Source organism: Pan troglodytes, chromosome 1, assembly GCF_028858775.2.
Source record: "Pan troglodytes isolate AG18354 chromosome 1, NHGRI_mPanTro3-v2.0_pri, whole genome shotgun sequence".
Lineage (NCBI taxonomy): Eukaryota > Metazoa > Chordata > Mammalia > Primates > Hominidae > Pan > Pan troglodytes.
The window spans coordinates 210,113,784-210,126,372 of NC_072398.2; the positions used below are offsets into that span (position 1 = coordinate 210,113,784).

General features: G+C 42.0%; 1 protein-coding gene across 50 annotated transcripts in view; it reads left to right on the forward strand.

The window, feature by feature from the left end:
* The window catches only part of EIF4G3 (eukaryotic translation initiation factor 4 gamma 3), a 367,607-nt gene that overhangs the window by 88,634 nt on the left and 266,384 nt on the right, over positions 1-12,589 (forward strand). For 47 of the 50 annotated variants that reach the window (XM_016955647.4, XM_063785248.1, XM_063785240.1 and 44 more), the window contains one exon: positions 541-616. The exons of the other annotated variants lie outside the window; for them this stretch is intronic. Coding sequence is in view for 24 of the 47 variants with exons in the window: in XM_054663258.2 (XP_054519233.1) it covers positions 541-616 (76 nt within the window). In the remaining 23 variants the exon portion in view is untranslated. The remainder of the gene's footprint in view (positions 1-540; positions 617-12,589) is intronic. 50 annotated transcript variants of the gene reach the window in all.

Here is a 12,589-nt window from a genome sequence, read left to right on the forward strand (position 1 = left end):
TTTTTTGGTAGAGAGGTTTGCTAATTGCAACTTGTTAAACTCCTGTGCTCAAGTGATCCTACCACCTCAGCCTCCCGGAGACTACAGGTGCTGGCAACCACACTCGGCTAATTTAGTAGAGATGAGGTCTTGCTGTGTTGCCCAGGCTTGTCTTGAACTCCTGGGGTTTAAGTGATTCTCTCAGTTTGACCTCCAAAAGTGTTGGGATTATAGGCTTGAGCCACTGTGCCCAGCCAGTTATTTTTAGTGCAAAGTAAAGGTGGCAGAGTCTCATCATGGGCCTAAAGTTTGGACACTTATTGTATAGTTGTGTTTGTTTTGAGATTCCATGGAATGTTTATCATGGGAAGGCTTTTGAAGAGATTGATTTAGTCATTTTAGGACATTTGAGACATTTGGTTTTTAGTTTTAGTGGAGAAGTATATAACTCACTAATTGGGTGAAAATGCTTAGGTCGTTGGTGGAATTTTGTGGTTGCAATTTTCTCTAACTATTAAGCATCCATTTTTGAATTCTCTTATCCTTAACTCGCTCTTCTAGAATTCCTAGAGGACCTGTGCAACAACCTCTTGAGGATCGAATCTTCACTCCCGCTGTCTCAGCAGTCTATAGCACGGTGAGTGTCTGAAGGTTGTCAAATTGTATGTGTGCTTTTGTGTGTGAATCCTTGGTATTAATTATAGGCAGTGTTTGTTTGATTGACACATGACGAATTTTTGGCAAAAAGTTCAATAAAATTCTGAATAGAATGATAGGCCCTTTCCATATCATCTTAATCTAAGAAATGGAGTGAAACAAATGCTGTGTTAAGATAGAGAGACCTGTCTTATTTTTCCTTTCTGTAAATATTAACCTCTGGCCTTATTATTATTATTATTATTTATTATTATTATTTTTTTATTTTGAGACAGAGTTTCACTGTGTCACCCAGGCTGGAGTGCAGTGGTGTGATCTTGGCTCATTGCAACCTCTGCCTCCTGGGTTCAAGCAATTCTCCCTCCTCAGCCTCCTGAGTAGCTGGGACTACAGGCACGTGCCACCACACCTGGCTAATTCTTGCATTTTTAGTACAGATGGGGTTTCACCGTGGTGGCCAGGCTGGTCTCAAACTCCTGACCGCGGGTGATCCACCTGCCTTGGCCTCCCAACGTGCTGGGATTATAGGCAGCTTTGTATTCTTTTTGGACTCTTGAGTTTTATTTTCTTTCTGGATTTTTTTTCTTAAAAATTTTATCAGTTTTACATTTTCTAAACTTTAAATTTTTTAAGTTTTACTTTTTATTCTCCTTGATTACATATTTTCAAAATGCTGAAGGTTTAGAAGAGTGAACACTTTTTTTTTTAAATTTTGAGATGGAGTTTTGCTCTTGTTGCCAGGCTGGAATGTAACGGTGTGATCTCAGCTCACTGCAACCTCCGCCTTCCCTGTTCAAGTGATTCTCCTGCCTCAGCCTCCCAAGTAGCTGGGATTATAGGCGTGTGCCACCATGCCCTGCTAATTTTGTTCTTTTAGTAGAGACAGAGTTTCACCATGTTGGTTGGTCTCGAACTCCTGACCTCAAGTGATCCACCGCCTCAGCCCCTCGAAGTGCTGGGATTACAGGCCTGAGCCACTGTGCCTGGCCATGAACACTGTTTTTAACAGAAGGAAATTTAATTTTTTTTCATTTTTAAGAGATCGGGTCTCACTCTGTCACCCAGGCAGGAGTGCAGTGGCATGATTATGGATTACTGCAGCCTTGAACTCCTGGCCTCAAGTTATCCTCCTGCCTCAGCCTCCCAAGTAATTGGGACTACAGTCACATGCTACTGTGCATGCTAATTAAAAAATTTTTTTGGCTGGGCACGGTGGCTCATGCCTGTAATCCCAGCACTTTGGGAGGCCGAGGCAGGTGGATCACGAGGTCAGGAGATCGAGACCATCCTGGCTAACACAGTGAAACCCCGTCTCTACTAAAAATACAAAAAATTAGCCGGGCATGGTGGCGGGTGCCTGTAGTCCCAGATAGATACTCGGGAGGCTGAGGCAGGAGAATGGCATGAACCCGGGAGGCAGAGCTTGCAGTGAGCCGAGATCGCGCCACTGCACTCCAGCCTGGGCGACAGAGCGAGACTCCGTGTCAAAAAAAAAAAAAAAATTTTTGGTAGAGGCAAGGTTTTATGATGTTGCTCAGGTTGGTCAGACTCCCGAGCTCAAGCAGTCCTCCTGCCTCCACCTCCCAAAGTGCTGGGATTATAGACATGAGCCATTATGCCCAGCCCATTTAATTTTTTATATTAAATGATTCAAATTCATAAATGAAGGGAAAATAATTATTTTGAGGATTCTTACTTGGTTGAGCAGGCTGGTTTCAAATTCCTGGGCTCAAGTGATCCACCCACCTTGGCCTACCAAAGTGCTGGGATTACAGGCGTGAGCCACCATGCCCAGCCATATGAAAGAAAATGTAAAAGTTAGAGGATGAAGCTAATAATATTAGAAGTAAATTTTAGGTGTTTTACAGTGAACCTAAGGTAATTTAGGGGAATTAGGGAGTGAAACCTATCTTTTAAATATTTCGGCTCAACATACCATTTATTCCTGTGGATATAGATAGGATACCTTAAAAGGACTCATAGTCTACTGAGGGAGATAAGAAAATAAACAATTCTAATATAAAGTGATATGATAGAGAAGTGATTACTATTATTTTGGGTTGTGAATCACTTTTAGAATCTGAAAATAGTTGTAATGCTCTCTCTTTCAAGAGGCACATATACACAGTGTTTACATATAATTTCAGAGTTTCCCAGATGTCCATCAGGCCATTTCTTTTTTTCTTTTTTTTTTTTTTTTTTTTTTGAGAAGGAATCTCACTCTGTTGCCCAGGCTGGAGTGCCGTGGCTCGATCTTGGCTCACTACAACCTCTGCCTCCTGGTTCAAGTGATTCTCCTGCCTCAGCCTCCTGAGTAGCTGGGATTACAGGTGCACATCACCACACCTGGCTAATTTTTTTATTTTTAGTAAAGATGGGGTTTCACCATATTGGCCAGGCTGGTCTTGAACTCCTGACCTCAAGTGATCTGCCCACCTTGACCTTCCAATATGCTGGGATTACAGGTGTGAGACACTGCGCCCCACCTCATCAGGCCATTTCTAAGCTCCAGATTAAGAACCTTTGATTAGAGACAGGAACATGTTAATTGCATGCGAAAGGAAGAGGTGACTTCATTGAGAAAGTGACACTTAAAGCAGAAGATGCAAGACTTCTGTAGGTAGAGAAGGGAAGGCAAAGCCTTCTAGGAAGTGAAGATCCAGAGGCGTGGTTAATGGAATGGCCAGTAATCAGTTCACTATGACATAATATGAAGTGAAATAAAGAGTATGTAGGTTGGTTGGGGGGGTTTTAAGCTGATCTTTGTATATTTGCAAATTAACCAGGCATGGTGGCATGTGCCTGTAGTCCCATGTACTTTAGAGGCTGAGGCAAGAGGATCACTTGAGGCCAGGAGTTAAAGGCTGCAGTGAGCTTTGATCAAACCTCTATCCTCCAACCTGGGTGACAGAGTGAGACCCTCAAAAAAAAAAAAAAAAAAAAAGAGTATCATGTAGGTAATGGACATTTTTCTTGGTCTGTCTGAAGGCTCAGTAACACCTATTGTAGATCAATTAATTATTTCTGCAGCCCCATTCACTCTTAGAATTGACCCAGTTTCTGTTATAAATTATCTGGTCACCCTAATCATTAGGAACCGTCAGTTCATTGAAAAATAACATTTTGAATAACACTTTGAAAAATAAACTTTGGGCCGGGCGCGATGGCTTACTCCTGTAATCCCAGCACTTTGGGAGACCAAGGCAGACGGATCACAAGGTCAGGAGATTGAGACCATCCTGGCCAACATGGTGAAACCCCATCTCTACTAAAAATACAAAAATTAGCCGGGTGTGGTGGCGTGAACCTGTAGTCCCAGCTATTCGGGAGACTGAGGCAGGAGAATTGCTTAAATCCGGGAGGCAGAGGTTGCAGTGAGCCAAGGTCGCGCCACTCCAGCCTGGCGCCAGAGTGAGACTGTCTCAAAAGAAAAGAAAAATAACCTTTGGCTGATTGTGCTGTCTCCTACCTGTAATCTCAGCACTTGGGGAGGCCAAGGCGGGAAGATTGCTTGAACCCAGTAGTTTGATACCAGCCTGTGCAACATAATGAGACCCCATCTCAACAAAAAATTAAAAAAACTAGCCAGGCATGGTGGTGCGAGCCTGTAATTTTAGTTGGGAGACCGAGGCAGGAGAATCACTTGAGCCCAGGAGGTCGAGGCTGCAGTGTGATACATGATTGCGCCTCTGAATTCCAGCCTGGACAGTAGAGCAAAACCCTGTGTCTTAAGAAAAAAAGAAAACTTAAAATATTTTTTTCTGGCACAACCTTTCTCTAGGTCTTAGTTTTTTATAGTTTTTTCAAAAAGTGCTATGCAAAAGAACAGCATCATTGTCAGAATCCCTCTTAAAATACGATAATGTTTTCTAATTACTTAAGTATACTTTCACCATTTAATTATTATTTTTAAATTAAGATAAGTAAAAGAAAATGAAAACTTCTAGTAATCCTGAGTGATTTATGGAGGCAAATACTATAACCATTTTTGGAGTGTAGTTTGTCTTTCTTGTCTTTTTTTTAGACCCTATGCTTTATTCTGTCCCTTTATCTCATATCAGCTTTTTGTATGCCATTCCTTAGATAACATTTCTTAAATAATAAATGGTTATATATTGTTTATTATAAGAATTTAATCACTCAGCATTGAATACTTAAGCTTAAGCTTTTACTGTGTGTCATGCAGTGGTCTAGGTGTTCAGGATATGGTAATGGAGCAACACAGACCCTCAGCCCTCATGGATATTACATCTTTATGGGATAAGAAGACAGCAAACAAATATATATACAGTCTACTATTGGGTTTTAGTAAGTAACTTGATGAGAATAAAGCAGGATAAAGGGATAGAGAATGACTGGCCATTCTACCTTAACTAATTCTCTCAGGGAAAGTCTCTCTGAAAAGGTGGCAATTAAGCTGAAACTGAAGATTTCTAGGAAAAAAAAAGCATTTGTGGTAGAAGGAACATCAGTGCAGAGGCCCAGAGATAGGAGTGAGCTCAATGTAGTCTTAGAAATGGAAGAAAGCCAGTGTGGCTGGAATGGAGGGAGGTTGGATTTGAGACATCAGATTATGTGGACTGGTATGGTTTGGCTTTGTGTCCTTACTCAAATCTCATGTCAAATTGTAATCCCCAACAAGTCAGGGGAGGGATCTGGTGGGAGGTGATTGGATCATGGGGGCAGATTTTCCCCATGCTGTTCTTGTGATAGTGAATGATTTTTCATGAGATCTGATGGTTCAAAGGTGTGGCACTTCTCCCCTTGCTCTCTGTCTCTCTCTCCTGCCATCATGTAAGACGTGCCTTGCTTCCTCTTCGTTTTCTACCATTCTTGTAAGTTTCTTGGGGCCTCCCCAGCCATGTGGAACTGTGAGTCAGTTAAACCTCTTTTTTTTTTCTTTTTCTTTTTTTTTTAAATTACACAGTCTCAGGTAGTTCTATAGCAGTGTGAGAATGGACTAATACATGGACATTACAGACCATAGTAAAGATTTTGGATTTTAATCTAGATATAATAGAAAGCCAGTGGAGGATTAAGAGGAGTAGGTGTGAATTTACTTTTAAAAGGTCAATGTGGCTGCTGTATGGAGAATAGACTGTGTGATGTGGACATGTGGTGGTGATTGAAATGGGAGTAAGGAGAAGTAAAGTCAGTAGAATATGTTGATGTCTTGGATGTGGGATGTGAGAGAAAAGAGTAAAGGTGGTGCCGTAGATCTTGGTTTGGGCAACTGAGTGGTCCTGTTTGTGGAGATGAATACTGAATGAGGAACGAGTATTTTGTTGAAAAAACCTGAGTTATAAAACCTCATAAATGAGGACATGTAATTCTGTAATTTTATTACTTTGGAGAATAGATCATCCAAATGCTGTGAGCAACAGCACACTGCCTGTCATGCAGTTTACATGAAATATTTGAATCTAAGCTTTTGAATGTATTTTTATAGTTTGATCTAATTTGATTTTTACTATTTAAAACTACTGTCATATTTGTAGTCCTTTGATCAGTTTTAAAAAATCGAGACCAGGCATGGTGGCTCACACGTGTAATCCTAGCACTTTGGGAGGCTGAGGTGGGTGGATCACTTGAGCTCAGGAGTTTGAAACCAGTCTGGGCAACATGGTGAAACCCTGTCTCTATTAGAAAAAAAAAAAAAAAAAAAAAAGTGTGTGTGTGGCTGGGTGTGGTGGCTGACGCCTGTAATCCTAGCACTTTGGCATGCCCAGGAGGGAGGACTGCTCGAGCCCAGGAACTTGAGACCAGCCTGGGCGACAGAGTGAAACCGTTGTCTCCAAAAAAAGAATGTGTTTGTGTATATATTATGTTTTATGCCTATTCTGGAAGAAAGATTTTTAGGCAGCTAAAAGTTACCTTAAAGTGTGATAGTCTCCACTTTTTATTTATTTATTTATTTAACAGAGTCTCACTCTGTCGTCTAGGTCAGAGTGTAGTGGCATAATTACAGCTCATCGAAGCCTTGAACTCCTGAGTTCAAGTGAACCTCCTACATCAGCTTCCTAAATAGCTGAGTAACTAGGATTACAGGCACAAGCCACCGTGCCCAGCTAATTTTTTAAACTTTTTAACAGAGACAGAGCCTTGCTATGTTGCCCAGGCTGGTCTCAAACTCCTGGCTTCAATTTATCTTCTCACCTCAGCCACTCAAAGTGCTGGGATTATGGTGTGAGCTGCTGCATCCTGCCGGTTTCCCCTTTTTTGTTTGTTTTGAGGTGGAACCTTCCTCTGTCACCCAGGCTGAAGTGCAGTGATGCATTCTTGGCTCACTGCAACCTCCATCTCCTGGGTTCAAGTGATTCTTCTGCCTTAGCCTCCTGAGTAACTGGTATTACAGGCACGTGCCACCACACCTGACTGATTTTTGTATTTTTTAGTAGAGAAGGAGTTTCGCCATGTTGGCTGGGCTGGTCTTGAACTCCTGATGTCAAGTGATCCACCCGCCTTGGCCTCCGAATGTGCTGGGATTATGTCATGAAGTAAAAGTTAACCCTCAGTTCACCTCCTACTGCCTTAGCATATGGTGTCCATATGTCACTTTCACTGAGTTGGTTAAATTCCTTGAAAGGCTCCTGGCCAGTCTCAAAATTACACAAAGATTATGCTTTTTTGTATCTGGTATGCAGGCTTTTTACACTAACGTCCATCATTTTACATAATAGGGATTTGCTGATAATCAAAGAAGCATTAAAAGTCGGACTTGGCCAGGCACGGTGGCTCACACTTGTCATCCCAGTACTTTGGGAGGCCAAGGTGGTGGGAAGATTGCTTGAGCTCAGGACTTTGAGACCAGCCTGGGCAACATGGTGAGACCGTGTCTCGGTATTTTTAAAAAATTAAGAAAAAAAAGTTGGGGCTGTGTGTGGTTGGCTCACTCCTGTGATCCCAGCACTTTGAGAGGCTGAGGCGGGTAGATCACTTGAGGTCAGGAGTTCGAGACCAGCTTGGCCAACATGGCGAAACACCACCTCTACTAAAAATACAAAAAATTAGCTGGGCATGGTGGCGTGAGCCAGTAATCCCAGCTGCTTGGGAGGCTGAGACATGAGAATTGCTTGAACCCGGGAGTCAGGGGTTGCAGTGAACCGAGATGCACCACTGCACTCCAGCTTGGGCAATAGAGCAAGGCTCTGTTTCAAAAAAAAAAAAAAAAAAAATTGGACTCATCTTCTGGAATGTGTTCATGTTACATTTAGTCTAGTTATTTTGTGTTTGTTTATTTTAACCTGGTTTATGTAAGTTTGCCCTGGGAACATTTATCAGATATGAGAGAGAAGCTTATGTCATTATTCCTTATTAGCCATGATTGAGTGATTGATCATATGAACAAAAAAAGAATCAAGCACATATATATATATATAGAGAGAGATGGAGTCTCACTCTGTCGCCCAGGCTGGAGTGCAGTGGTGCGATCTTGGCTCACTGCAACCTCCGCCTCCCAGGTTCAAGTGATTCTCCTGCCTCAGCCTCCCGAGTAGCTGGGACTACAGGTGTGCACCAACCATGCCCAGCTAATTTTTTGTATTTTTAGTAGAGACGGGGTTTCACCATGTTGGCCATGATGGTCTTGATCTCTTGACCTCGTGATCCACCCGCCTCGGCCTCCCGAAGTGCTGGGATTACAGGCGTGAGCCACCACGCCCAGCCCAAGTACATATTTTTAAAAGGTCTAGTGAGAGCTGCATATGTTAAATGGGGGAGGGAAAATGTCAAAACTAAAGAAACATAGGTTAATTTGAAATATTAATTGATAACTTTCTTATATTGGCCTGCCTCTGCAGTATAAACTGTGGAATTTTACTATGTTCTATAATTTTGTCATATATATTTTACTTAGAGAAATTAGATTTTATGACTATCAGGCTAGTATTTTTAATATAATTGCAGAGATGAACTTAATAATAAAATAATGACATTACTAAAAGAAGGAGAAATTTATATTCTGTGAGGTTGGAAGGGTTATCTTAGTAACTGCTTATGAAAAATTCACGGCTGGGCCCGGTGGCTTATGCCTGTAATCCCAGCACTTTGGGAGGCTGAGGTGGGCAGATCACGAAGTCAGGAGTTTGAGATCAGCCTGACCAACATGGTGAAACCCTATCTCTACTAAAAATACAAAAATTAGCCGGGCATGGTGGCGCACACCTGTAATCCCAGCTACTCAGGAGGCTGAGGCAGGAGAATTGCTTGAACCCGGGAGGCAGAGGTTGCGGTGAGCTGAGATGGCGCCATTGCACTCGAGCCTGGGCAACAGAGTGAGACCCTGTCCCTCCAAAAAAAATAAATGAAGAAAGAAATTCCTATAAATTATTTAAATTACTTCTTAATAAATAGCTCTTTTTTTTTCTTTTTATTGAGACGGGGTCCTCCCCTCTTGCACAGGCTGGAGTACAGTGGCATGATTTTAGCTGACTACAGATAATTCCTCTTCAATGCCATAAAATTTATTTGCTTCTTTCTCTCTCTCTTTTTTTTTTTGTTGAGACAGTGTCTCTCTCTGTTGCCCATGGTGGAGTGCAGTTGCACGATCATGTCTCACTGCAGCCTTAAACTCCTGGGCTCAGGCTATCCCTCCTCCCTTAGCTTTCCAAGTAGCTAGGACTACAGGCATGCATCACCATGCCTGGCTAATTTTTTTTTTTTTTTTTAGATGGAGTCTTACTCTGTCACCGAGGCTGGACTGCAGTGGCACCGTGTTGGCTCACTGCAACCTTTGTTTCCTGGGTTCAAGGAATTCTCTTGCCTCGGCCTCCCGAGTAGCTGGGATTACAGGCACCCACTACCACGCCTGGCTAGTTTTTATATTTTTGGTAGTGACGGGGTTCACCATGTTGGCCAGGCTGGTCTCGAACTCCTGACCTCAGGTGATCCACCTGCCTTGGCCTCCCAAAGTGCTGGGATTACAGGAGTGAGCCACCGCACCCGGGCCATGCCTGGCTAATTTTTAAAATTTTTGTAGAGATGAGATCTTGTTGTGTTGCCCAGGCTGGTCTCTAATGTCAGAGCTCAAGCAATTCTCCCGCCTCAGCCTTCCAAAGTGCTGGGATTACAGGCATGAGCCACCATGCCCAGCTATGCCATAAAATTTCATGAGTTTTTTTTTTTTTCTTTTGAGACAGGGTCTTACTGTGTCATCCAGGCTGGAGTGTAGTAGCTCAGTCATGGCTCGCTGCAGCCTCAACCTTTTAGGCTCAAGAGATCCTCTTGCCTTAGCCTCCCAAGTAGCCAGGACTACAGATGTACATCATGACTCCTGGCTAATTAAAAAGCATTTTTTTTTTTTTTTTTTCCTGTAGAGACAAGGTCTCACTATGTTGCCCAGGCTGGTCTTGAACTCCTGAACTCAAGCAATTTTCCTGCCTGAGCCTCCTAAAGTGTTGGGATTATAGGTGTGAGCCACTGCTCCTGGCCTCATGATACATTTAGCCATTTTATATTTTATAAAATCTTGATTCTTTTACCCTAAAGCTTTGTTCAATCTAATTAGAGAACCATGCTTTTATTTCTTTTGCCAGGCCACTGTTGAATATTTGCCAGGTCACTATTGAGTAGGCTAGGATTTCAGTGGAGATACCTCGCCAGAGACAAAAGTTTAGCTTGGGTTGATCAATATTCTTTAGGCAATGGTGTCCAGCCAGATGTAAATCTGTTTGATTGTCCTATCATCTAGCACAGATGGCAAATATATCATTTAAACTAAAGATTTATTTATACTTTTTTTAGAAGAATCATTTATCTTTACATCTCTGCTTTTAAAAATTGATACTTAATAATTATTTGTGGGATACATGTGCTATTTTATTTATTTCTTTGAGACGGAGTCTCACTGCGTTGCCCAGGTTGGAGTGCAATGGCATGATCTCAGCTTACTGCAGCCTCCTCCTGCTGGGTTCAAGCGATTCTCCTGCCTCAGCCTCCATAGTAGCTGGGACTACCGGTGCACGCCACTGTACCCGGCAAATTTTTGTATTTTTAGTAGAGACGGGGTTTCACCATATCGGCCAGGCTGGTCTCGAACTCCTGACCTCAAGTGATCCACCTGCTTTGGCCTCCCAAAGTGTTGGGATTACAGGCATGAGCCACTGTGCCCAGCCACGTGTGTTATTTTGATGCATGCAAGTAATGTGTGGTGGTCAAATCTGGGTAATTAGGATATTTATCACCTCAAATATTTATCTTTTGTGTTAGAAACAGTTGAAATCTTCTAGCTATTTTGAAATATACAACAAATGAATGTTAACTATAGTTGCCCTACTCTGCTAACACTAGAACTTATTCCTTTTATTTAACTGTATGTTTGTACTCATTAACCAACCAGTCTTCATATGTCTCACCACCCTTCCATGCTTCCCAGCCTCCGGTAACCATCATTCTACTCTGTACCTACATGAGATGAATTTTTTTTAACTCCCACATAGGAGTAAAGACATGATATTTTTCTTTCTTTGCTTGGCTTATTTCATGTAACATCATGACCTCCTCTTCCATTTCTGTTGTTGCAAATGGACGTGGTTGAGTGATATTTCATTGTGTATATATGACACATTTATATTATCCATTATTCTGTTGATGGATACTTACATTGATCCACATCTTGGCTATTGTGAATAGCGCTATGGTAAACATGGGTGGCAGCTATCTCTGCACTGAATTCATTAATAAATAAATGAATGCTATAAATTCTAAATGCTGTAGAATTCACTTATAATTTTAATGCACTGATTTCCTTTCTTTTGGATATGTACCCAGCAGTGGGATTGCTGGATCATATGGTAGATCTATTGTAGTTTTTTCACGAACCTTTATACTCTTCTCCTTAGTGGCCTTACTAACTTATGTTCCCAGCAGCAGTGCGAGCATTCTCCTTTCTCTGCTTTCTCGGCAGTGTCTTTTTTTTTTTTTTTTTTTTTTTTTTTTGTGACGGAGTTTTTGCTATTGTTGCCCTGGCTGGAGTGCAATGATGTGATCTTGGCTCACCACAACCTCCGCCTCCTGGGTTCAAGCGATTCTCCTGCCTCAGCCTCCTGAGTATCTGGGATTACAGGCATGCACCACCACGCCTGGCTAATTTTGTATTTTTCGTAGAGATGGGGTTTCTCCATGTTGGTCAGCCTGGTCTCGAATTCCCAACCTCAGGTGAACCGCCCACCTTGGCCTCCCAAAGTGCTGGGATTACAGGTGTGAGCCACCACGCCCGGCCCGTTTTTTTTTTTTTTTTTTTTTGTATTTTTAATAATAGCCACTTTAACTGGAGGGAGATGAAATCTCATTGTGGTTTTCGTTTGTGTTTACCTGATGATCAGTGATATTGAGCACTTTTCATATACTTGTCAGCCATTTGTATATCTTCTTTTGAGAAATGTCTGTTTAGATCATTTGTCCTTTTTTTTCTTTTTTTTTTTTTCTAGACAGGGCCTCACTCTGTTGCCCAGGCTGGAGGACAGTGGTGCAATCCTGACTCACTGCAGCCTCAACATCCTGGGCTCGAGTGATCCTCCTGCCTCAGCTTCCTGAGTAGCTGGGACTACAAGCATGCTGCCTCCACACCAGGCCAATTTATTTATTTATTTTTGTAGCTATGGGGTCACACTATGTTGCCCAGGATGGTCTTGAATGCCTGGGCTCAAGCAGTCCTCCTATCTTGACCTCCCAGAGTGCTGGGATTACAGATGTGAGCCACTGTGCCTGGCTCTGCCTGCCCATTTTTAAATTGGATTTTTTTTCTTCTTTTCTTTTTGCTGTTGAGTTGTGTTTCTTATATAGTTTGGCTGTTAATCAATTGTCAAATGTATAGTTTGCATATATTTTCTCCCGTTCTGTAAGTTGTCTCTTTACTCTGTTGACTGTTTCCTTAAATGTGCAGAAACTTTTTAATTGGATATAATCCCATTTCTCTAGTTTTGCTTTTTTCTCTTTTTAGATTTTACCCAAAAGA